Source organism: Pseudopipra pipra, chromosome 1 (assembly GCF_036250125.1).
Source record: "Pseudopipra pipra isolate bDixPip1 chromosome 1, bDixPip1.hap1, whole genome shotgun sequence".
Classification (NCBI taxonomy): domain Eukaryota; kingdom Metazoa; phylum Chordata; class Aves; order Passeriformes; family Pipridae; genus Pseudopipra; species Pseudopipra pipra.
Genome location: NC_087549.1, coordinates 50,088,038 through 50,113,691, shown reverse-complemented (window position 1 = coordinate 50,113,691; position 25,654 = coordinate 50,088,038). Strand labels below are relative to the sequence as shown.

At 39.1% G+C, this 25,654-nt stretch overlaps 1 protein-coding gene across 8 annotated transcripts in view; it reads left to right on the top strand.

Annotated features, from left to right (window-relative positions):
* DLGAP1 (DLG associated protein 1) overlaps positions 1-25,654 on the top strand; it is a 414,143-nt gene that overhangs the window by 311,074 nt on the left and 77,415 nt on the right. For all 8 annotated transcript variants that reach the window (XM_064656132.1, XM_064656077.1, XM_064656082.1 and 5 more), the window contains 2 exons: positions 5,630-5,807; positions 8,084-8,324. In XM_064656132.1, coding sequence (XP_064512202.1) covers positions 5,630-5,807; positions 8,084-8,324 — 419 coding nt within the window. The remainder of the gene's footprint in view (positions 1-5,629; positions 5,808-8,083; positions 8,325-25,654) is intronic.

The window sequence follows — 25,654 nt, the reverse complement described above, 5'->3', positions numbered from 1 at the left end:
CTTTTTTTATATTGTGTCTGGCCTAAAGGGAGAAAAAAGCAGCCACCATCAATCATTAATCTTGGCCTTTTCTTTTTTCATTCAGAAATGAAATGTAATAAGTGGAAGTGTTTTACATATATGACAGAATGCATTGTGCATTCCTAAATTAAAAGGAAATATTTGAAACTAAAGCTTCCTGCTCTTGTAAATCCCTGTTGTCTATTCTTCTCTTTGTCATTTGAAAGACATTTTGAAGGCAAAGGAACTCTTCCAGGAATATATTCAAAGTTGTTTCACTGCTAATTGCTAACACTGCATTTTGAACCCTTTGATGTAGAATCATAGAACCACAGAATCATAGAATCTTAAGGGACTGGAATGGATCTTGAAGATCATCCAGTCCCCACCCCCACTGCCATGGGCAGGGACACCTCCTACTCTAGACCAGGTTGCTCAAGGCCCTATCCAACCTGGTTTTGAACACTGCCAGGGTTGGGGCATCCACAATCTCTGTGGGCAACCTCTTCCAGTTCTTCCAACCTCTTCACCACTCTCACAGTCAAGAATTTCTTCCTAATATCTAACCTAAATTTCCCCATTTCAATTTGTACCCATTACTCCTTGTCCTATCACTACAGTTCCTGATGAAGAGTCCCTCTCCAGCTTCCCTGTAGGCCTCCTTCAGGTACTGGAAGGTTGCTATGTGGTCTTCACGCAACCTTCTCTTCTCCAGGCTGAACAGCTCCAACTTTTTCAGCCTGTCTTCATAGGGGCAGCCTGTCTTCATAGGGGAGGTGATCCAGTCCTCTTATCAACTTCATGGCCCTCTTCTGGACTTGCTTCAACAGTTCCATGTCCTTCATGTGTTGGGAACACCAGAACTGTACGGAGTACTCCAGTTGGAGTCTCATGACAGCAGATTATGAGCTGTGAGCACACATTTCCAGTTCATGTTGAGTTTTGCATCAACCGTGTATATATATATATATATATATATATACATATATATATATATATATATATATATGTATATATATAATATTCATATGTTCATCAGCCATATATATATATTTGAATGAGCTAAATTCTGGTCAACATATACAAGTCAGAAATGACAAGGCAGTGTGTAAAGACATTCTATAGCTTTCCTTCCCCCTTCATTCATCCCGGATCATCATCTGAGTTGGGCATCACACTAAGACTATTTCCTGACTCTATCTCAGACTTCCCTGTACTAATCAGAACAAAGCAGCTGAGTCTAGCTCCTCTCATGCCTGCCTATGCCAACCAATTCTTTACTCTGGAAATAGCTGAATAAATGAGGGACCAAAATGTGTTTCCATCTGAATTAAATCATGTAAATTTTATTAATATTTTGTAAATTCAAACATATCTGTAACATACAGTGGTTAAAAGTATTTCTTAGCGTATGTGTTGCAACAGTAGTAGGGTGATTGGATGGGCATGTTTTAAATATTTTCATTTCTCTATTTGAATGAAAACAGGAAGATCGGCCTCAGTGTGCTTGAAATATATGGAGTGGAAATCACGGTGTAATATGCAAAGATTTCCTTTACACATCTACATTATTTTCTGTTCTAGATGCTTCACTAGAATATGTTTTCCAATTAAATGAACACTGTCCTGCCTCTCAGAGCCCCTCACAGACTTTCTGTACCATTTTGCCCTCACTGGTGGAGTACCTTAATCTTCCCTGAGGCATAGTGTGGATCAGAGGCACTTGCCTTCCTCTGTCCAGAGGAGCATTTATTTATCCACTGGGACTCAGCAGACTCCATTTCCACCCACCTCAGCTCAGGGCTGGCTCCTTCTTTGGTCAATCCCCTTGGGACACGTACAGTGGCAATCAGCAGAGCAGCAGAGACACAAAGCCCTCATCTTCTTCTGGTGCCTCTAGCTGTGTTTTTTGGGAAGCACATCTAATAGTGTTGCACCTTCCACCCTATGTGATGTAAGTGTGTTGCTGTTGTGGCTGTGCTCCCATCCTCTGTGGTGAGGCCTGGGGCAAAGGCAGCAGTATGGGAAAAAACAATGGTGCAGTTGGTTTGGGGACCTGCCATTTGTAAGTGGAGCATGCTGTCTTTGGGGACAGCCCAACCCCGAAGAGTGCTGCAAGCTCCATGAGTGCACTTTCAACCAACATCATCACATTTTGTATCAATAAGGGGCTAGAAGCCTCCCAGGAAAAATCTCTCTTTTACCATAGCAGTAAGGATGAGCTATTGTGTAAACCTCCCTGAAAGGACTCAGGCTCTGAGGTCAGTGCTTCACCACTTGTCCCACATCACACCAGCAGACACGGCAGCACAGAAATGATGAAGCATGCTTAAGGAGCTTGTTTAAGAGCTTTAATGATTCACATTCCCCTTCTGCCAGTTAGTATATCCAATGCAGTGAGTGGATCCAAAGAGCTGTCCCAAAGTCTCAGTCCTTTGCATGTTGTACTTAGCTGGGGAAATTATGATGGTACAAACAGAAGTTTATATAATAAAGAATAAAGAAGTGATGGACTTGAACCCTTAAGGAAGAAAATAGTATTTTGATTTACAGGTTACTGGTAATAGTAACTCTGAGAAAATAAATTAGACATTCAGATCTTGCACGTCATGCGTAGTTAGATTTATTCCTAAATGGAATACTATCAAAGTTTCCAGTGGAATTACAGCTGTTCACTAAACTTTACTGTAGAACATAGGGACAATTTATCACACAGCTATAAACCTTCAGATGTTTCTTTCTCTATGTTTAAATCCTTCTTCTTTTTCTTCCTTTCCCCATCGCTACATCTAGTGAAACAGAGATTATAGTAATCAGTAAGCAAGGAGCCACCTCCTTCAACAGCAGCCAATAACCTAGTTTGATTTATACAACAGATGGGAGACATGCACAGATAAGTAGCCACCCGTAAAATATGGTTCTGGATTTGTGTCAAACTGGCCAGTCATATAGTCAGGAACAAAAAGAAAAAGAAAGCAGCTGTGCTGACCACCCACAACAAAATGTTTCGCTGAAACAGGGAAACATTTACTCTTATGGATGAATGCCCTTGTTTCAAGCAGAGTTGGGAAAATATTATGCAACACTAATGCATACAGAAAATAAATTTCTTTTCTTTTAGTGGCTACATAGTGGCTTTCCATGACACTTCCATGAACATCTGATATGATTGTTACTCCAGCTGCCATAGCAAAATCTTGTGTGGGTGCTTGCATCTTGTTGTATTGGTTCCAGTCTTTAAAGAGCACCTGCCTCAGTACTTGCAGATTTCTGTCTAGCAATATCTGTGCATTGAATTTTGTGATTGCTGCAGTCTTCTTGCAAGCTCAGCTAATCAGTGAACAGTGACAAGCCCCAGGTGACGTATTTACAAACTGGCAGCTAATCAAGCATATTTGAATTTTGCATGTCACATACTGGCAGCAAACTCTTCACAACATATTCATAGAATACATTTTGAATTAATTTAAGAAATGCATTTCAGGCAGTGCTGATGAGTTTGCAGATCTGCAGCATGGCAAAGTAGCTCACATGAATCAGAAAACTTATGTCTGTTGAATTATTCATTCTATTTTATCTTTTTTTTTTTTTTAATCCAGTAAAGACAAGGATTTTTCTTCAAGAGTTGCACAGCTAGCGTTAGTTAACAAAATGTTGTAGCTAACCACTAGTAGCAGTCGCCTTTTCATCACTTTCTCTGCCTTTTTTGAGTTCTTTAGAACAGCACTAATTGTGATGTCTAAAAACCTTCTACTTTTGTCACGTGAAATCAAGTGGGGTAAGGAGTCAAAATGAATGCAGCTGCTGTATTGCACCGTACAACACAGTGAAAATGACAAGCAAAGGCTTTATCTTCAGCTGGTGACAGGAGTATCAAGTAATTAGCATAAGTTTACATATTTTTATTAGGCAGGTAATTAGCAGCCAGGTATTGCAGAGATGGCCTAGATTTTATTGCACTATTATACCATTCAGAAACAGACCCAGTTTCTGAACTACTTAGGTGTGCGATTACACAATGGAATTGTCCTCCTAAAATACACTTACAATTACCAGAATTGTGCATGCCACTGGGAAATTGCTCATACTAATTACCATCATTAGATACTTGAATACAAAATATCTGCAAATGCTTGAGGAATTAGACATAAAATGGATTCTCTTCTTTCAGGTCAGCTGTGTATGTATTTCTAAAAACTAGGGGACCAAGATTAAGCCTGTAATTATGTTACAGATTTGTCTGTCGTATATCTGTAAACATCCATGGGAGATTTACATTTTAAAAGGGAAAATTTATTTAATATTTTAATTAACTTGCTTTGTGATACTTAGAAAATATTAAAGAAACAAAAAATATATTGAAGAACCACCCTTTCAATACTTTATTCATCGATGAGATGAATTTCAAGAGCAATATCCCCCAAATTTATTGTATTTCATGTGAGCTATGACATGGATCACTTTTCGTGACTCAAATCTTTATAGAATCTTTATAGAATGCTTCAGACTGTGAAGACAGCACTTAGCTAGCGTGTTCAGAGGATACAACCTCTTGCAGGTGGATGATTGTTTCTACAACCTTTGCTAGCTGACTCTAAGCACACATGGCAGGAGTACAGCAGTACACATTCCCTGGTGGGAGGGAACAGGGCTGCTGGTTGGTTTTGATTGCTTGTACATCTCATCTGTCACTTGTACAGAAAATATAGACAAAGTTATCAGTTCAGAAACACGACTGTGTCTTTTAAACTTCTAATTTGACATCACCATGTAAAGCTACTTCCCTAGCCTACATTTTGTTAACTTGCAGCTTAAGCCACAATTAAAATAAAATTTAAAGCATACCAAACCTTACCAGGTGCCCTAAGTTCTTGGAATGATTTCCCAGGTTAAGGTGTACTATGAGTGCATTTTGCATGTTTTGTATGATCTGCCTGCCCTATTGGCCTGTACACCCTTGAAAGCTCCATGAGAAGCAGCCCTGTTAATGGGTACATACATGAGTACATGTCAGAGTCACATCACCAGCAGCATTTCAAGAAGTGGACATTCAGCTGATAAGTTTAGGATCATCCAGCCAATCTTACTATCAGGCCTCTTCTTTCGTTACCCCCCCTCCCCAGCTGGTTTTAGTGGTTGCTGCATTGAGCTCTGTAAAGACACAAGGCTTTCGCTGATGGGCTCATCTCAAAGGCTCCCCTTGCTTTTTTAAATCCAACACCTGAAATAATTTCAGTGTTGTCACTTCAAAAGTCCCTGATAGTGGGGGACTTGCTGGAGCTAGTTGCTGTCACTGTCAGTACACTGTAAAATTTTTCCATGCTGCTGTTAGTAAACAAAATGGAAGTGATTTTGCCATTCTGCTTAGACTTGGTTTACAAAAACATGAAAAGAAAACCCTTTCCTTCCTTCTCTCTTTCTCCCACCAAAAAAAAGGGTTGGGCAATCCAAATAAAAGTACTGATATTATCCTTATTTTATAATTATACAAGGACTGTTTAGTGACTTGTTCAAATCATGCTGTTCCAGTGAAAAACACCTGGTTATTCTCACTCCTGGCAAGGCCATTTAGATTTGACGAAATATCTTTTTTCTTTCTTTTTCTTTTTTTCCTTCTCAAAACTCCCAGGATATCCAGTGAACACTCACCAAAGCTTCAGATCCGGAGCCACAGTTACCTGAGGGCAGTGAGCGAAGTGTCCATCAATAGGAGTCTGGACAGCCTGGACCCTGCGGGGCTGCTGACATCCCCAAAGTTCCGCTCCCGCAACGAGAGCTACATGAGAGCCATGAGCACCATCAGTCAGGTGGGTGACATGCACCTGTGGCAGCCTGGAGAGCAGCTGTCACGCTGGACACTGATTGAACACTTGCAATAGGAGAAACTCAATTTTGCTTCGAGTGGAAACAGGCCATCCCATACCGCACATTTTCATAACATTTTTTAAGGAAAAAGGACTGTTTGTGGGAGGGGAACACTTGACAGTGCTATAACCTGCTCTTTGCAAACAGATGAATGGCACAGCATGCAGTTCCTTTGAAGGAGCAGTCTAACTTTTTATTTTTCTCACCAACAGTGTATTTAAAAAGGGTTCTCTTAGGGATCTTGTGCTTAGTGCCTCCAGTCAAAAATTATTGAATGCCTAAAAAAAAAAGGTTCATATGCTGAGTGAGATGCTAAAGGAAAATTAAGTCCTTAGTAATTTGTATTTTACAATTTTATCAGAATTTTATTAGAAACTTTAGAGCTTTCTTTATGCTATTTTACGCATTCTTAACCTTGTGCACCTCTGAACTTTTCACCTATATAGTACAAGTGTTGCAGTATATATATTAAGTGCAAAGATCCGTCTATATTGTTGCCCTGAAATCCTGCAAGACTTCTTCGTGCTCACTCTAAACTAGAAGAAAAATTAAGTCCACTGTGACACATTCAGTTTATGAGTCTTAATTTCAAAAAATAGCCCATTCTTCCATGCAGTGTGCTTGTACATTTGAATTCATAAGGAACAGATCTGAAAGAAGTGCAGAAGTGCTAGCACACCACAGAGCAGTGGACCAGTAGTTCATCTGCTAAATCCTGTAGCTCCTTGGTATGATTTTTGGCATGTTTTCTTAAGTGGATCATTTGGGTAAATCACTTGGATGAAAGAACTTTATTACACTAGTCCAGAAGTGCAGCAGGCAGGATTTGTGGGGCCAGATACTGGCCCCATATAACTGGCATATCAAGTCATTGCAATGTCAAAAAAGTGCATGACATCCGTGATGCCAGGACTTCAGCTATGGCCCTAACAAATATGTGTGCCATTCAACTTGGAGCTGTAGTTTTAATTTCTGCAGTGTACTATATTTAGACACTTCAACTTCAGAGTATTCACCTGTGTATTTTGTAGCGAAGCACTTTGCATAGGGCATGGGCTGACACTCTAAAAAGAGGGTCAGGATGTATCTAGGAGAAAACAGCATTGAAATTCAGGTGTCAAAGGCAACTACATGAACATTAGGTTAGGCTCCTTATTTAGCTGGGCATCTAACACTTACACAAAGCCATCAGCCAATCATTTGCAATGTGAAGAAGCTGGGTTTTTGTTTTTAAAAAGCATTAATTCAGTTTCCTTTTGGAAAAAAAAATGTGTTCTACTTTTTGACATTATTCAATTATGTGTACAAAGATCAGCGAAACATTTTTCTTGGTAACATTAGTCCTGGAAAATAATTTCTAATGGTTTTATTCCTACCACCCTAACATAGTTTTATCTTTTCTGGCTATCTTGGCCTTTTGCATGCTTGAAAACTAACGAAATCCTCAAGTGCTGGTTTCCATCTGCACATTTCTTACAGTGATAATTATGATGTTTTAATGCCAAACTCAGGGCTCGATTCCCAGTTTAGAAACATGAACATCCACTGCCAATTAAGCCAAGGTAAATGGTTTCCGGGTTTGTAAGACCTGCAGCTAGTCTGCATGCTTAACCCGCACGAGTGCAAGTCTTTGTCACCACCTAGTGTCTGTTCCACACAGGGTCTAAGGATTCCCGTGTGTCTCTTGCTTTCAGCCAGAGATGTAGTTATACATTTTTCCCCTGCAACAGGGCTGGTTCCCTTATCAATCTCCCCTTCCCAGCTGTTTGTTACTACTTCTACCCTCCATTTTCCCAGCTGCTCAGGTTTATCACTGTGATTGACTGTGGGTTGCACTGATTATGTACTGAGGTTAAGCTGACCTTTTTGGGTTTTCCTCGTCCCGCAAAGAAAGTGTTATTTTTCAATACGTGTTGTGTACCCAGGGTGACATAAAACAGACTCTGCTTTTGAGGGCTCCCAGTTTCCCACCAAGAGTCCCAACTCAGCTGAATCTCTGCCCAATGCCTCTGTCTCCCCTTTCCATACCCTGTTTTTTCCTCTTACAATTGTTGCTTTGTGCTACAGGATGTGCTTATGTGCCATTCACCTTTCTTCACGTGCAAAGGGACCTTCTAACAGATGTTGGCCATTGTGCCACTGTAGCTTGTGTTTGTACCAGGTAGCATGCAATATCCATGTATAGGATGTACTGAACATGCCTGGTCTTTGTCTGCAGGTGAGTGAGATGGAGGTGAACGGTCAGTTTGAATCTGTCTGCGAGTCGGTGTTCAGTGAACTCGAGTCTCAGGCAGTGGAAGCACTGGATCTGCCTATGCCAGGATGCTTCCGCATGAGGAGCCACAGCTATGTCAGAGCCATTGAGAAGGGCTGTTCCCAGGACGATGAGTGCATATCACTGCGGTCCTCATCTCCCCCACGTACAACCACCACAGTGAGGACCATCCAGAGCAGTACTGGTGAGTAACACAAAGGGAAATCCAGAGGTGTGGCAGAAAGGGAAGTACTTTTCTGTGCGGCTCCATCAGATCAACGATGAGCTCTTCTCTCTCAGGCACCAAGCCCATAAGAGAGTCTGTGTTTCACAAGGGAGCTGGACAGGCTAATCAGCCTCAAACTACACACGGATCAAGATGATGCAGTCGTGTTTCCTGCTATGTCCAAGCTAATTTATTCTGAGCTAAAAGCACATAGAAGGGAAATTCAAAGTCATGTCTCCTCTTGCTCTCCTCCCCAAAAGAGCAATCACAATTTGACAAGGCTGAACAAGAAGGCTCTGGGTTAGCAGCTCTGCTGGCTCCTACCAGCAGAGGAGGGTCCCTCTGCTCAGGTTTTTTACAAAGATGAGGTGATCTTACAAGTTATCAGACGTGGTGTTTACTGGCTTAGAGAAACTGTTACAGCTCTCTAGGCCAATATAAGAGGTAGGAATAAAGAAGGAAAGAAGCAGGCTACAGGTTACACGTTCACATCTTGCTGTTACATTATTTCTGCAGTTCAGACTATTCAAGCCTTGCAAGAGAGATGTTTCAGTATCAACATGAGACTTCCAACCTTCCTTTTAATGTATGATATTGCTTTTCTTTTGGAAATAACCATGATGAATTCCAGATTTTGTCACCAAAATAGTGCTTAAGGGGAAGAAAAAGCAAGTCAAACAAAAATCCAAATATGCCTCTTATTCAGGAAAAGAAGAGGCAGGAGCCATTACATGTGTGTGTTTTTCCCTGTGGCAGGATGAGAGAAGGCCTTTCTTTTGACTTCTGTGCATACATTTCACTGTTTTACACAATCTTCATATAATATTCATATTCTTGACTAATATTGACTACATGTTGCACTGTACTTACTGTCTCTTTTCCTGTCTTTTTTTATTTCTGTTTTCTGTAAACTTTTGCCTTTTTGTGTGTTATCTGACAGGTGCAGTTGTTTATTCCTTGTAAATTCTTTATCTCTCCCTCCACTCTTTTTTAAAGCTGCTTGTCAATTGGTTTATGTCATCAAAAAACACTTTCAATCTTTTTACCATAAATGTTCAGCTAAATTCAAGATTTTTCTAAAAGCAGCAAGTTTAAGTACTGTTGGAAATACATTGGCAGTATATTGCAAACATCAAAGCGTTCTTAACAATGCTGCAGAGCAGGTCTCATCTAAATCACTAACCCTTAAGAAATAGTATTCACATGACAGCATTTCTGCTATAGAAATACCCCTTGTGGGCACACAGGGTTTACACCACACCACAAAGACAAGATTTGCATAAGGTGTTTATGCAATGACGTCATTGTGCAGTATTAGTTTGTGTCAAATGTGTTCTGAGGCAAAAACTAAAAGATGGGAGTTTTCAGGGATTTTCCAGTGTGCATTAACCTTTATTAGATCAGCTCGAGTTGATCCCAGAGTGGGTTTCTGTTCTTTGACAATGGCTTTGTTAATGCTTTTCCTTTATAAAAATAACCATGATCATTAATACAGAAGAGTACAACTATATTTTCATTATGTATATGTAAGAGGTTGTTCCCGTTACTTAGGAAAATGATGCCTGTGTTTGGGGATGATGGTCTATAAATGGAGAGAGTTGGATGTGTATATCAGCCAAAACCACTGAAAAACCTGAAAGAGGAAAATCTTTATTGTAAACTATGTTTTGTTTATGCTCCTTTCTTTGTAGTACAGCCACAAACAGAGGCCTGGTCTCTTCTCTGGGTAGCTGGCTTTATTAAAAATTATAAGAACAAAACTATGTTATGGAAAAACATAATCCAGTAGGTCTGTCTTGGGTTACCACTTCTGTGGTGAGGCCCTTAAAATGCAGAGAGGAATTATTTGCAGAACTCTCTTTGGACGTACATAGAAGCATTTAAAGATTGATGTAGGTACCTATTTTCTGCTGTGGGAATTTTACTGAGTTATCTTACTCATTTTTTAGTTCTTAGGCTCCCAGGGGCCCATCCCTTCTGCCAGTAGCATTTAAGACAACTTGTCTTTTTTACCACCTGACTTACATATCACTATCTGTTTAATGGGGATTAGAATTGAATTAATTCCATTCGAAAGCATCTATATTGACTACCACTGTTGCCTGTGGCTGGCTCACAGAAGAGAAACATGAAAGGTATCATTGATGGTTTCTATTTCTATCTGCTTCAATAAAATGGGAAGTGGCACAACAGCTAGGCAGACATGAAGAAATGAGAACAGTATATGAGACTTATCTCCACGAGGTGATCTTTCAAATGCTTTTGTGGGAGACATGAGGGCAGTTATGATCTAAACTACAGATGTAACATCCCCAAATGAGAGAACTGTCCTCCTGCCCCAAAACCAACTCTGCCTGTTCAACTAGGAAAGATTCTTTTCATCAACATTAGCAATTCCCTCAAAGACATTGCTTTTAATTAACTGATACGCAAAGCTGTGATCATACACTGATATTGGGAACCTCTTTACTGCTGGAAGCCCAGGAAAATGACAGCTTGATAATGATGGAAAAGACAGGAGAGCTGCCTGTCCACTGGATTCAAAATTATTCCTCCAAAGCAATGACCCACAACTTTCCAGGGCATCTGGATGAAAATATTAAATAAGCACTATGGACAAAAATCACACTTACTTCTGCCTGTTAGCCTTTGCTGTGGTGGTGGCAGCCTCAGGTTTTAATTTCCTTTTGCCACATAGTGTTGGAGGTTCAGTTCTGCAATTAGGAATACATCTCTAGCTCAGTTCCTGAGAACGTGCTCAATTTAACTATAAATCTGGTGCTCGTGCACTTGCTATGGCACAGAGCGCAGCTACAGGTGGCTGCCTGACTGGTGGCCTCTGCAGCCTGCACTGATCTTAGCATTGCTGCAGAAACACTGAGGGGTGACTGCATATGGCTGAAACTGAGCTCAAGTGTAAAAATGGGAGTGTAGGTACAAACTTGTTGTCACCAATGGGATGAAGTGTTACACTGTGAGTGGGGAGGAAAATCATAACCTTACCAAAGTCTGCATATATCTGGGAGGTTGACTGCTTTGTTCATAAGGGAATCTTGATGTTTTATCACAGAATCACAGAATCAATTAGGTTGAAAAAGAGCTCTGACATTATTGAGTGGAACCTATGACCCAACACTACCATGCCAACTAGACCACAGCGCTAAGCACCACATCCAGTCTTTTCTTGAACACCTCCAGCAATGGTGACTCTAACACCTCCCTGGGCTGCCCATTCCAGTATCTAATCACCATTTCTGTGAAGAAATTCTTCTTAATGTCTAACTTTCCCTGGCACAGCTTAAGACCATGTTCTCTCATCCCGTCACTAGTTGCCTGGGAGAAGAGGCCAGCCCCTACCTGGTTACAACCAAGTGGTCATAGCCACCTAGCTACACTTGTCCTTTATCCTTGTTTTTAAATGAAGCATTTTGAAATGAAGAAGAGTAAAAGTAATCTTGACACTTTATATGGAAATATAAATAAGTGCTATGTCACAGTTTCATCATGCTTTGAAAGCTAAGCAGTTGAAAAGGTCCATTCACCCTCATATTTGCTCCCTCAGCATCAGTGGTACCCATGGAGGCAGCTGCATACTGGCTGGGGCCATCCCTGGGCATGGGGCTGTGAAGGCTGGGAGGTACAGCAGCTCTGAAGTGCTGACATATGTTATACACTATAGCCAACACTAAAAATTAACCCATGTCATTTGATCTCTTCAGAGGAGTTTAATGAGCTGTGAGCTATTACACAATTTGATCCCAGGTTACTTGCAGATGCAACTATTGTAGCTGCAGCTCTTTGGCCAATAGCCAATTCAGTCACTAAACAGGTAGCCTTTTAACAATTAAAAGTCTGTAAATCATTTCAATGAGCTTAAAGAATACAGTAACAAAGAAACAATGAAGTGTTAAAGTAGTCTAAAGAACATCTTACTCCCACATTTCTTGTGTCTGTGTTTCTAAACCATGCCTGTGCAGCCATGCATGATCCTTTGCTGCAAACAAACCTTATGACTTGCATACAAATATATAATTGAGACTGGATATGTTTAATTTGAAAATTATGTCTCTCTAGCACAGCTCAAGTAGTAACATCATAAAAACTCTACTCTAGATTGCAATAAGTACTGCCTCAGTACTCTGCAGAGTCAGGAAAAGAGAAATATCAAAGTTATCTGCAGCAATGCCATCTGGTGATTCTCAGTAATATTACACTTCTGCTTAAAAACAAAACAAACACAAATTCCAAGGAAATTATGCTGTGGACCCAGAAGGTTAGGGAAGGACAAAGAGCTAACACAGTATATGCTAATTATGGTGTTTCAGCTGAGCAAGCTGTTTTCCTTCTGTCCATTTAAACAACTGACCAAGATAAGTCAGGTATTTTGTGGAAAATCTCTGAGGGGCTATCTAGCCAATTAAAGATAAACAAATAAACAAATAATTAATTAAATAAATAAATAGAAATGCAAACAAGTTTAAAAATTTACATGTTCCAGACAGAATTCTAGAATAAAATCGAATCCTGTGGATAAGGAGGCTGTAACTGAGTGTATGCCAGATGTGTTCAAGGTCTCCTGGCCTCCTCAGAGCTGTCCTTTCAGAAATTGCTCTGTTCAAAAGGAAATAAGGGATTAGGAATTCAAATGTGATTTCCAGTTGAAGCTAGGGTTGGTTTCTGTATCTGCACCAAAATTAAGATATTTCTTCAGAAGGTCTCAAGAAATATAACTAAGTCAAGGCCTTCACAGAGATGTTGAACCTTAAAATAGATTTGAAGAGTGTAGAAAACTGTTTGACAAAGAATTTACATGGTTCATTTCCTCTGTTTCCTTGAGTAATCCTGAAATGCATTCTGCCTTTCGATCTGCTATCAAATTGCTTAGACAAGCACTTAAAAATGTTTTCCTTTACTAATAAGGAGCTGACCTTGGAGTAAAATACCTATTTCAATTTCAGAGGCATTTGACTGCAGCTAGAACAAGTTTCATCTTGTCTGTCCCAGTAGTCAGCTTTATGAATGTTAGGCTCCACATCACACCAAACCACCCCCATGTTTTTGAAGCCAGTGAAGGTTTTGAATGGGAAACTCACAACAGAGCTCTTGCTGGAACATTTCTAACTGATGTAAAGTGTGATGCAATGAACTCATGGACATTGCTCTTGTAATGAGACTCTGAGAAGGAGCAGAACTGATCCATGAGAAGGAGTCAGCCATGGAAATGCTACCCAAATATTTGGCAGGTTGCACCAGGTTTGTTGACATGTGGTGTAGTTTCATGCCAGTTGAGAACAGAAACTGTAGTAAGTTTGGTAAAACACATTTTACCTTTTGGGGGTAAGGTCCATGTGTCCTGAAGACACATGCAACTTTGTGGACTGAAAGTCAGGGGTTGCTGGAATAAATATTATACAGGTCCCTACTTTAAGACTACTTGGTAGTTAAAGAGGGTTCACAATTTGAGTGATCAGATAGTGGAAAGTATTGCATGATTTTTTATCATACTCCCTAGTTCTACCTCTTTTCTCTGTGTGATTATGAATATTAAATTTAAACCATTTGGTCCTATCTGAAATGCTGCCCAGATATGGAGAGAGACAACCTGTGGCATTCAGCATAGAGCTTGGTGATTTTGGTTTCTTTATGACAAGTCTGCCTTCCCTCACAGCGCAGCAGGAAAGTGCTCAGTCCTTGCAATTTCAGGTAAAGCTCAAGGCAATTTGCTGAGCTTAAAAGCACGCTGTACTTCATAAAGAAAAAAGGTGAGAGAAGGACTTTGTTTTGTAGGGCATGGCCTATTTATTTTTTTCCACCTCTGAAAATTTTAAGCTTGCAGGAGTTTACAGGACTCTCCAAAGTTATGAGTGTGTTTCAAATGCAGGAAATGAAAGATCAGTTTTACCCTATGGTATTCAATCTTTTCTTATTATTCTTATTGTTTATTTGCTTTATAAGCTCCTAAACATCTGGGCTAAGGCTCTTAGTGAGGTAAGAATACAAGAAAGATCTTAATCATTCAAAACTGTGATCTTATATGTCTTGAAGGAATATGTCTATATGTCAATAATGTCTTACTTGGTGAACATTTCCAGAAACACGAAACAACTCTGCTATTTTGTTCAGCACTTTTTTGGTTGAATTCTCCAGTTGTCTCAACAATGTGGACATTTCCAAGGTTGAAAATGGGTATATCATACTCCCCACCAACTCTGTCAATGTCCATGTTTCTCTCATTCTGAGGAGTGCCACACAGGGCACACACTTGAGATGTGGTCTCACCAGCACTACACCTCCCTCAAACCACCAGCTGTGCTTTGGCATGCAGTCAGCAATCCTTGGTGCAAAGATACACTGCTGGCATCTGCTCAGCCTGATGCTCTGCAGAACCCTATGGACCTGTTCTGATACTGGGAATAGGATGACCATCAGACCTGTGAGTTGTCAGTCTCAAGTGAAATGGGAAAAAAAAATTTAGAGAAGAAGGAGAACTTAACAGAAATCTCTTCACAGAAATTGTTCTGTGAAAAGAACTTTTAAGTGCATTGTTTATCTAGTGGAGCACAAATAAAGAGGATACAGGGATTAGTTACAAAACATGTAGTGTCTCGTTATTTGTTAATTAATTTACAGATATGAAAAATTTTATGGAAGCCTTTTGCATATGTCTATATGGAATGTGCTTAAATACATTTTGCCATTAATTAATTTCTTTTGTTTATACTGCACATACTATAGTAATAATCATTTCAGGTGATGTGACTTATATAGTTCTGCCTAAAGGAATACAGAGTGTGTTTGGATCTGAACTGCACTTTAGTTTCAGAGTAGGCATGTGTGTTATCAAATGCACTGCTACCTGGAGATTGTTGTAGGGGTGTTCAGGGTCCCAGTTAGATGGAGATCCTCTGATGTACTAATGCAGTGAGACAACCCAGGTCCCATGGTCCTGCTGGTGTGCATGTTCTTTGTGTAAGTACCCCTGATGGAGCCTGCAGCCATACCTAAGAGTGTTACAGAACCTGAATATCCAGCACCTAGATGAGACAAGATGCCACTTAATTTACCATAGCAAATGAACAAAAGGGCATTACAAGCAAAATAGTAGTTTGAAAGTTGCTCTGTTGACTGAGAACTGCATGCCTCAAGTCTCATTAGCTGAGAATTAACATTTTTCTAAGCCTATAAACAAGCATGAAACATCAGTGATTGTGCCACGATCCACAGAGCCATGAATTATGGCAAACTATCTCTCCTGCTCGCTGCTGCAAGCAAGGACTGCCCTTTGCCATCAGGCTTGGGCTGGCTGGCAGGTCTACCTCAGATAGGAGCAGCAGTTTAGCTCAGGTCTGGTGCCCTAACAGCAAGCTCAGGTACAGGGCAAGGCTGGTGTGACTTCAGCAGGTCTGACTCAGCAGCCTTGCATATCTGTGTTTTTGGGGACAACATTTTCTGACTTGCAGACAGGGGGAGGAATCAACTTTCTTTGAAATATGCCTGAAATCACATCATAAGGAAACAGATTTAAAATTGCAAACTAATGGGTGGGATGTGCAGCAGAACATAAAATAAAACCACAAACCTTTTCCACTTGAAAATTGCTAGAGGACAATATAACCTTTGTCAAAATGTTGTTCTCAGGCACTGGTCATTGCTCTAAAAACACAGAACTCTGAGAATTAGAGATACATCATTCCTTAGCTGAAATGTCAATAACAAATCAAGAGCAAATAATAAAATTTTCACTTTATGGAAAAAGACAACAAAACCTGGAATCTTTTCTTTGTTCTGTCTTATTTCCAATGCAATATTTTTGTGATGCAGTGACAGAAATGAGCTGAATCAGTAAACTGAAGACATGCCCCAATTTATATAATGTGATCATATTTTCAGTAATAATTCCTGCCATTTTCCTAAAACAGACTAATGTGGAGGCTTTTAACTACAGTTGTCTTTTGGGAAGCAGGACTTAGACCTCTTTCCTGAAGGGGCTATGCTTAATTAATACATCCAGTGGATAAAAATAACTCAGGTTGTTTTTTTTTCATTTGTGCTACTGTCCAATCTCCAGCAATGTGCTGCAGTAAGTTCCACACCAATTCTTTAAGACAAACCTAAGTATTTTGGTTGTCCTCAGATACAATACTAACAAAGCTCTCTTGAGCCATAGGATTTTCCAAGAAGTTACAGATGAGATATTTGGTGATGATGAGCTTTTTAAAGTGACTGAATGATTTTGGATTTTCAAAAAACTAAGTAAGAATTTTTAGTAAGTGTGTTTAATGAGTACAGCTCTGCAGGGCCCCTCTTGTACTACAGCAATTTGTTTGGAGCCATTATATTTCATCATGTCAGTAATTCCCATTTCAGAGCTCAAATATGATGTATTAAGTACTGAATCCTGTAAATAATTGCACAATTTCGTGCTTCTTAAATATGTGTTTATGCAACAGTCTAACAGTAATTGACTCTTTGAAGCTATGGTAGACTATGGGGTATGCATATTATTAACCACTTTTTGAAACAAACACTGCCTTGTTTCTTTAATAATATCTCAGACAAACCCAAAGGAAATGTGGCAGCAAAGAAAACTGTGCATTAAAAAAAAATTGCAAAGCCTCTGAAGTATACACAGAGATGTGATTTACTGTTTTTATTTCTTGCTATTACACCAATCTCACTGCACTGCTTCTTACAGTGCTCAGTAACAAGCACAATGCAACCTAAACACTGGGATCTGGAAAACACCTAATGCTATTTTGCAAAGAGGGACAGTCTGGCTGCCATTACAGTCTAACAGTGCCTTTTATCAAAGGCACACTGTAGGCAGATGCTGGTAATCTGTTCTAATGCCACAACCTTTGTCTGGCCTCTCGAGGGGGAAATTGATGTGTTGGTCTTTAGAAATTGTTTTCCCTTACTGAATTTAGCTTTGGTCAGATGGGAGAGTGCTAAATTGCATTCCACTTAAAATGCAGTAAGCCATCTGAGCAGAACAATTCCTGGTTGCTTTGATCAAGGATTTGACCTAAGCTAGAAGAGGAGAAAAAACCCTCAATAAATAATATCACAGAACTCTCTAATGTGACAGACTTCTTGCTTGTTCTGTTGAGAAAGATGCTTACTTTTTGTCTCTACATAGTGCAGATGATGGTGGCTTGATAACTCTTCTCTTTGCTGTGATAATATTTCAAATTAATTCTGTCTTTAGCTAAAGTAAGATGTAGATCTGTATCCCCACGGGAAAGTTTAGATGGAAGTCAGAACATTGTAATAGAATAGCAAAATAAATGCTAGCAGGCTATTCTGTTTTGAAATTTCTTGCTCTCAATTTCTTTTAACTCTCTTCTGAATTTTGGTGAGAGTCAAATGAAATTATATACATCTGTGGCAGAAAAAAAATCTGGGTCTTACTAGACCAAAATAACCAAGTTATGAATAAAATCCAACTCATCCATGAATTACTAGCCCCAGTCTGACTGCCTCAGGAAGTCCTGAGAAAATCTGCTGCTTTCCATTTTGCATGAAGGGTAATTTACATCCAGGTGACAGAACTAGTTGTCGCCCAGTGCCATGGTCTTACACTGTCCTTTCTCACACAGTTCCCTGAATGCTCATGTGACATTTTATCATTTGATTCTTTTTTTTTTATTTAAAAAGGGGGAAGCAAGAGAAGAAGGTATTCCAAGAGATGGAGGTGGGGTGAGGGGAAGCATCTGTGTTGAAAGCTCTGGTTGTGTGGTTGGCAAGGCTGCATGCTCTGATCAAAATGCTTATTCTCTTTTAAGAGAAAAAAAAAAAGGGAGAGAAGTAAGCACAAGGAGTCATTAGTTAAGATTTCCAATATCAACATTCACCCTTTCTAAATCTTCCTCTAGGACTTTGTCCACAGCCAAGAAGCTGCGTCACATTCACCCATAAGTGTACAATGTCATTTTGTGTAAATGGGCAGTTGTGTTTAACCTCACTTCAGCTACCTGTGGGGTTAATGCTTAAACAGGCACTCCTTGTCTACACAGGCTCTGCAGGCTGTGGCACATCAACATCAACATCTGTTCCAGTGTCTTACACAAGGCATTATACATAAGAGCTCGCTCCCATAATCTGATTTACATTCCCAGTCATCCCTTTTTCTGGACTTCAAATATGTGCTGTAGTCCTGCGAGCCTTTTCCTGTTTCTGTCAAGGCTTACTGAGAGTGTATGTATCTCTCTTACGGAGAGTTGATGCTGCTAAGTTAGTTGAGAAGACTTGCACTGAGTACAAAGATCAGTCTTATGTCCTGTGAGTTAAGGTGGGATGGTTGAGTGATACTTGTAGGGTGAAGGGGTACTGAGCCTGAAAACATGTGAGTGGGTATTTTTTTATTTAAGAAGATACAGTAGCCCACCCTACAGGTGACATGCACCACAGGAGAAAATATGTATATGTAAATAAGTACCAGTTAAAGCAGTTTTGACTATATATTTATTTATTTATTTATTTATTTATTTATTTTTAATTCTGCATACTTCCTTTCATTGAAGGGCAAAGAGTTTGATGGCTAAATAAAAAAGGTGAAAAGTGACAAAAGGGGAGGGAGAAGGACAAGAAAAAAAAGTCCGAAAAGCAGGTCCGAAAGGGTTTTCTAAAACGGAAATGTGGCCTGCACTTTAAAAATCATTCATTATGTAGAATCACTAACACATTTCACTGTGTGAATAGTTGATGGTGAGAAACAGATGCCCAGAGCTTTTAACCTGATTTTTTCCAAAATGCTTTGTCTTCTCTTTATTGCTTCATCACATATGACTTGGTGTGTAGAATAGATGGACATGGTGTGCTGTCTAGCACATTTTATTGATGCTGTTTGAGCTCCCACTGTAGCCAGTTTTTGACACTTATTTTAGAATATGTTTTCTGATTGTGATGAAACTCCAGAGTCCCTGCAGGCAGGAGATATAGAGGGATGTGAGATGGTCATCAAGTTAATGGTGTCCAGAATCCCTTTATTGTCTTCTAAGGGTTGGCAAAGTTAGTGAATGGAAAATAATGAACATGACAGATAAGCAGGCACTAGATAGAAAGCTTAAATAGCTGTGGGAATTTGTGGAACTGCAGTAGCGCTGTTGGAATTTCATCAAATGAAGAGGAATGCTTTCTCCCATCTCTTTTGCAGATACACTTCTTAATATTATAAGTGCAATATTGCAGATCAGAGCAGTCTGTTAAGTTCCAAAATTGAGACAGATTTTTCTTTTCCTGCAAGCTTTGCTCAGCTAAGGGTCTAGTTTTATAAGATGCTGAGGGTCCTCAGCTGCCAACATCTTAGAATCAGTTCTAAATTTCCATATGCCTGGTGTCACAGAAACATCTGGCTCTTCTATTTCACTGCAGGTACCTTTACAACCAGAAGAGTCTGGATCAGGAGTATAAATCTGTTGGAACCCAGTTTATGATATTTTTTAGAACACAAAAATGTAAGCATTTCTAGTCCTTTTGCTGTTGAAAGCTTAAATTGTGCAACCAGATTGTAGGGAATAATACAGACATGGCTTGCAAAACATAATTTTCAGGGAATCTTTTCAAATTCTGTGGGGTTTTTTCCATTATGCTGTTAAAAAGATGAAATCTTAGGAAATGCCAGTGAGATAAATATTTACACTTCCCCTATCCTGTAGTAGCAGACAAATTTGCAGCATAAGAAAAACTGATTTTTTTACCCAAGATTTTTTGACACATTCATAAATGTAAGAGATAGAAGGGGCAGTTGTATCTTTCTTTCCACCTCCAAAATTAGCTCAGAAGAATGAGATGGAGCAATACCGGATGCCTTGTACCTGCTGTACATAGCACCTTGTTGTGAATTGACCACTACCACAATATTTCATGTAGGTGTGCTAAACAATGATAAAAAAAGACCACCCATTGCCAAACTAGCATGACTCCATTAAAGGGGTTGTTTCTATTTGCACTGCAATCATGTGCACTTCCCCCAAACCATTGGTGTTGTCTCCTCCTCAGCACACTGGGTTTAGTACATGCATATCTTTTGAAAATTGCAAAAAATTAACTTTTACAGATCCTTCTGATGAGGAGAGGAAGCCTTACTCCATCTTCAGACAACTGCCTCTCCAGCAGGCATAGAGAGGAGTCAGGGACTCTGTTAGGGTGTTACTTAGGCCAATGCCTATGCAGAAGCACGAGGAAGAAAGTATTTTTATCCCAAGTCAAAACCTACGTAATTGCAAAATGTTGCCAATCACCATCACTAATCTCCAAAAATAAACAGTGTGCTTATTGAACAACATAAATGTAGTAATTGGGAATATGTGACATTAATCATAGGTGTGGAATTAGGCCTACCGACCTGGTCTAAGCTTCCTTTTTCTCACTTTCAACGTGACATTAACTAATTTGGGGCCTGAGGCATTGTCATCTTCTGATACTGAAGTGTACTGGCTGCATTGGCATCATCTGGCATCATCTTTTACATCTAATTTTATTCTCCTGAAAAGTCTATTACTATTATTAGAGCATGACAATATGCTTCTTTGGAGAGATAGAAAGAAGCCCAGGGAAATTATTTATTCAAGCTGTCAGCAATATCTCTCTCATTCATATTGTTATGAAAAACATTTCATTTGTAAAATAGAACTGGTGCTCATTTGCTTTTTGATAATATATCAGGAAGAAGTCAGTATCTTTCTACTGGGGCAGTTTGTAGAGATTTTGCAAAATCAAAATTATCATACATCTTCCTAAAAGTGCAATAAGTTACAAAATCGTGTTTTTTCATCAAATAAAGGAAAGTGTTGAATTTCTCAAATTAGATTACATGAAAATAATTTAGCATCGTGAAAGTGGTACTGTCATTAAATCACTTTGTAGAACAAAGACTGCTAATGCCTCACATGCTGCTGATGCATAAAGTCATCTGCCAGTCAGCTTTCCACTGTTCACTTTAGCTGCTTTGCTGATTTTTATCAGTTTGTCTGCTTAAAATGTGTTTTTGTAGAGAACTTTTAATTTCATACCCTTTGATTCATCCTTACTCTCATTGCATATTTACTATTTATCTCCCTTTAATTAATATTTTAATACTTGCTGATGTTGAAGGCAACTGGCATGTCTTCTCCTGGACTTGTATTTGCACTGATTTCTCTGGTGCAGTCCCTGATGACTTCCCACAATAACCAAGACTGCCATGCTTCACAGAAGTGCTTAGTTAATGAAAATTTGTTTGGGGACAAGTTGAAGCTAATGGGATAGCTCATTTCCTCAGTAAAACCTGCTGTTTAGTAAACTGTATCTGATGACCTCATGACATTCATGTCAGTCACCATTTTTCCTAGAACATTTATTCTGATTCTTTACAAATAATGGCCCTCCAACCATTCTTTTATACTGCTTTGGAGAAAACCAATGATGTATCCATAATTATTTTTATCCCATGGAATTTTATCTTTCACCTTTTCATGACTATGAAAAATGTAGATACATTTTAGTTTGTCAGCCAGCAACACCTCCAGCAGTTAGACTACAGACTTATCAATTGACATTTTCACAAAAATTGAAGGACTGTCCTCCGGTAGTGGATAACTATGTTCTGAGAAACCCTCTAAAGATATGCTGCTATCTGCTTCCATCTTAAATATGTAAATTAGAATATCTAAAAATTATATGGCATAGAAGTATTTGCTGCATCTGAGACAGTGGTATGTACAGAATAAATAAAGACATTCCTAGGGAAAAGTTCCCAGATAGTGTTCTAGATGCTGTTTGCCCAAATAGCTAGATACTTGTTGTCTGAAGACCTTTAATTGAATTTCCACCTCTGCAGCCGCCTCTTGAATGCAGCTGCTTTCTCTGGAATAGTATCCCTTACAGTCATATTTTATATCTGCTAAAAGCATTACTGCACAACATTTCTGGTCTGCAAAGCTCCCCACTGTGCACATGCATATTAATCACTGTAACAGTCATTTTCTCTAAATTTTGTCTATATGTTAATTTTCTGATTTCTCCCAGTTGCACCTTTCTGGTTAGCATGAAGAGGAACTCTCTGCATTCCCAGTCCAATGTGCTGTTGGATAAGCTGGTCCAGCAGACAAATGTCATTGCTGTCTGAGGAAAGTGGATGGGTTACACATGGGGCTGCAGGAAGTGAAGAGGAGATGACAGTGTTTCAGCTCTGACAACTTGAAAGATTTTTCTAGGCCCTTACCAGTAAATCAGATTGTCCTTTTTTTTTTCCTTTTAGTGTTTTAATTAGTAGAATTACAGTGAGGCCATCTCAGCAGACTGGATATGAGTGGCTTGTAGTAATACTGCAGCTAAGGTCACCCACCCAGTCATGAACTATGAAACCATCATGTTTGCAACTTCTATAATAAAAGAAATGGGGGAAATTAGCAAATGAGACTGCATTTAAGGAAAGATCATTGCTAATCTAGAGGCATACAATAGCAGTGCTTTTTTTCTTGATCTTTTCAAGTGTATGCAATTATCTTTCGGACAAGCTGTCCCTTTTCACTGCTTTTTCCTTTTGTTTCCTCATCCTCTGATTCTGTTTCATGTTGCTAATTTGAATAATTATGTAACCGTTTCTGATTTTTGGAAAGGAGAAGCACTGATATTTCTACTTGTATAGCTCTGCTCATGGTCCCTCTGTTACCAAACTCAGCTGTCAGCCGGTGGGCCAGGAATGCCCACCTATCGCAATTTCGTTGCTGCCATTTCACTGCACTCAGTAACATCAAGAACAATCCACCTTCCCTTCTTGTTAGGCTACACACCCTATTCTCTGTTTGTGTTAATGAGTCTTTTGTATCTTTTCTGAATTATTATTTCGTCTTATTAGTACCATCTCCACCTGAATTAGGTAACAATGAGAAAGCTGTGCTCCAAACCATGCATTCCTTGCATAAACAGGAGCTTGCAATCAGAGAAGTCCTGTTGTATTAGTAAAAACACAAGAATTCAAATCACAACAATGTGATTACTTTTGCAACAAGACAGAGTTCAGGTCATGCTAGCAGTGAACCATTGCAAAGAGGTTGCCTTACAAGAACAGCATTTGAGGTGAGGCTATTCTGCATTGCAACTTGCCAGGGATTAATGCATGTATGAAATTGAGTGATTTTATTTCTTGAAATGAAAACTTCTGTTAAACAAAAGCTAGCAAGCTATCGGAGAAGTGCTGGTAAGGTAATACCAATGGATCTTTCCACTTTCCACTTTTCCTTATGGAAAAAAATTTACCAGGTTTATAGAGTTTGATCAGCCACATCTCCATTTTTCTTAACAGGATCTTCATTTTTCATGGACTAGATTGAAAAAGTAGATTATGCAAGAGTGTTCCTTCTGGCCACTTGAGGAATTTAACAGCAGAATAATAACTAATTCCTCATCCTGCATATAATTATGGCAAATTCTGCTGAGAGGATCAATTTTCTCCAGTCTCCGTTTTCTCTTTATCTAATCATATTCAGCAGGAAGCTTTGCCAGTAATCTGGCTGGCTCAGTTCCCCTTCATGATTGTTCTTTTACAAAAATCTCTTTTTGAACAAGTTTTTACAAATACAGTACAATTACAGTATATTGTGTTGTTTCAACTTACAGATTTTAAAATGTAACATATATTGGCAAAAGTAAGGCCTATGTTTCATTCAGATGCATGAACTGTGTGGCACAGGGTCAAGTTTTTTAATAACTACATTTGCATTTGTTGATTTATCTTATTTGATGCTTTCAGGGAACCCTCATTTTATTAATGGGTCAGAATTGGCCATAAGGATCTACTCCAGCACAAGATACAAAACTGTTAAATAGGTTTAAACTAAATACAGTTCCCTTTACAAGAATTAGGTTGATAATAACAGAAGTAGTATGAATTAAGTATAGTTACGATATCTGAAAAGTTATGAGCTGATCCCTTTTTCTTTTAATGTACCTTAACTGAAATGTTAAAAATTCTTACTGAACACTGAAGGCAAAACTGTTTCTATAGCCACAGTGAATTTTGTCCTGAAATAAATGCATCCTAAATTATCTTTTTTGTATATCAGAAGTAAATCCATGAATTTCGTGTCTTTTGAAGCCAAGCAGCTGAGGATATCTGTGAAATCACAACAAAATCGTGCAGGTGTGCTTAGTGCTAGTTCCTTTATTAGAGGAGTGCTTGACAGCCTGTGATGTGTGACTGTGCCATGCTGTAGATAGCAGCAGCCAAGGCACAGCTCTGAATTTCACAGCTGCAGACAGTGCTGAGGACAGTCAGTTCCAAAGAGTGAAGTTCATCTGAGTGTGAACTGCAGCACAGCATGAATGGCGCCAGCGTGCCCTTTGTCTTTCACTTTTCTGGAAATTGTGCAACTGCCATGATACCACTACTCCCCTCATTTGCAAAAACTAAAACTGTTCTCACAATGTTTAGAAAACCAGAAAGACATGCTTGGAAAGTTACAGTTAGCAAACACTGTTGAAAGTGAAACAGAGGACATTATCTGCTGCACCTCCTGCTTCCAAGGAGACTGACATCTGATCCTGGAAACAAGGAATGTGAAATGACATTTTTTATTTGGAAGGCTATTAAAATACTTCAACAGGTGCTCTACTTGAATTGTGCCTGTTCTATTTCAGAGGTTTGCAAATTTATTATTAACAATTCTTATTTTCTTGAAAGCTTGTCATGCCTCCATTTTGTGAATTTTTGGTTTTGTCAGCTTTATTCAGTGAATTTTCCTCTTTACATTACTTGCATTACTTGCATCACTTGCATCAGTTTGCATTGCTTCCACCCCCAATATAGTGTAAAAATTGGTCCCAGGCAGAAAGTTGCAGTACAACTTCACATTCCCCTGAAAGATATAGGCTTGTGCTTTTTCAAACTGGAAATGAATAAATGAGAACTTTCTTGGAGGTAACTGCAAATGTGGGTCATAGCTTTCCAGCAGACCAATGATGAAAATGAGATGTGGCTGCTTCCTCCTCTGGCATGATTGTTCTTCATTAACATCAGCAATAAGCCCTACCAAGCAATGCTGTGGTTCTCTGGCCTTTCACATTGACACAGACAGAGATCACTTTTGTGAAGCCTGAGAACAGCTGGTTTTACTTATGCATATGTGATCACGTTGGAATAAAGGGAATCATTTAAAGAAAATAGCTAATGATTTCTTCCAGAGATCTTCACCTAACATATGGATACCTGGTTCCCTTAAAATCATGTTTGTAGCAAGTATTGCTTCCTAGTAAAGAGACTAAAGTAGAATATAAACACAGTTACTGTCTTTCATAGTCATAATTAAAAAAAAAAAAAAAAGATAATG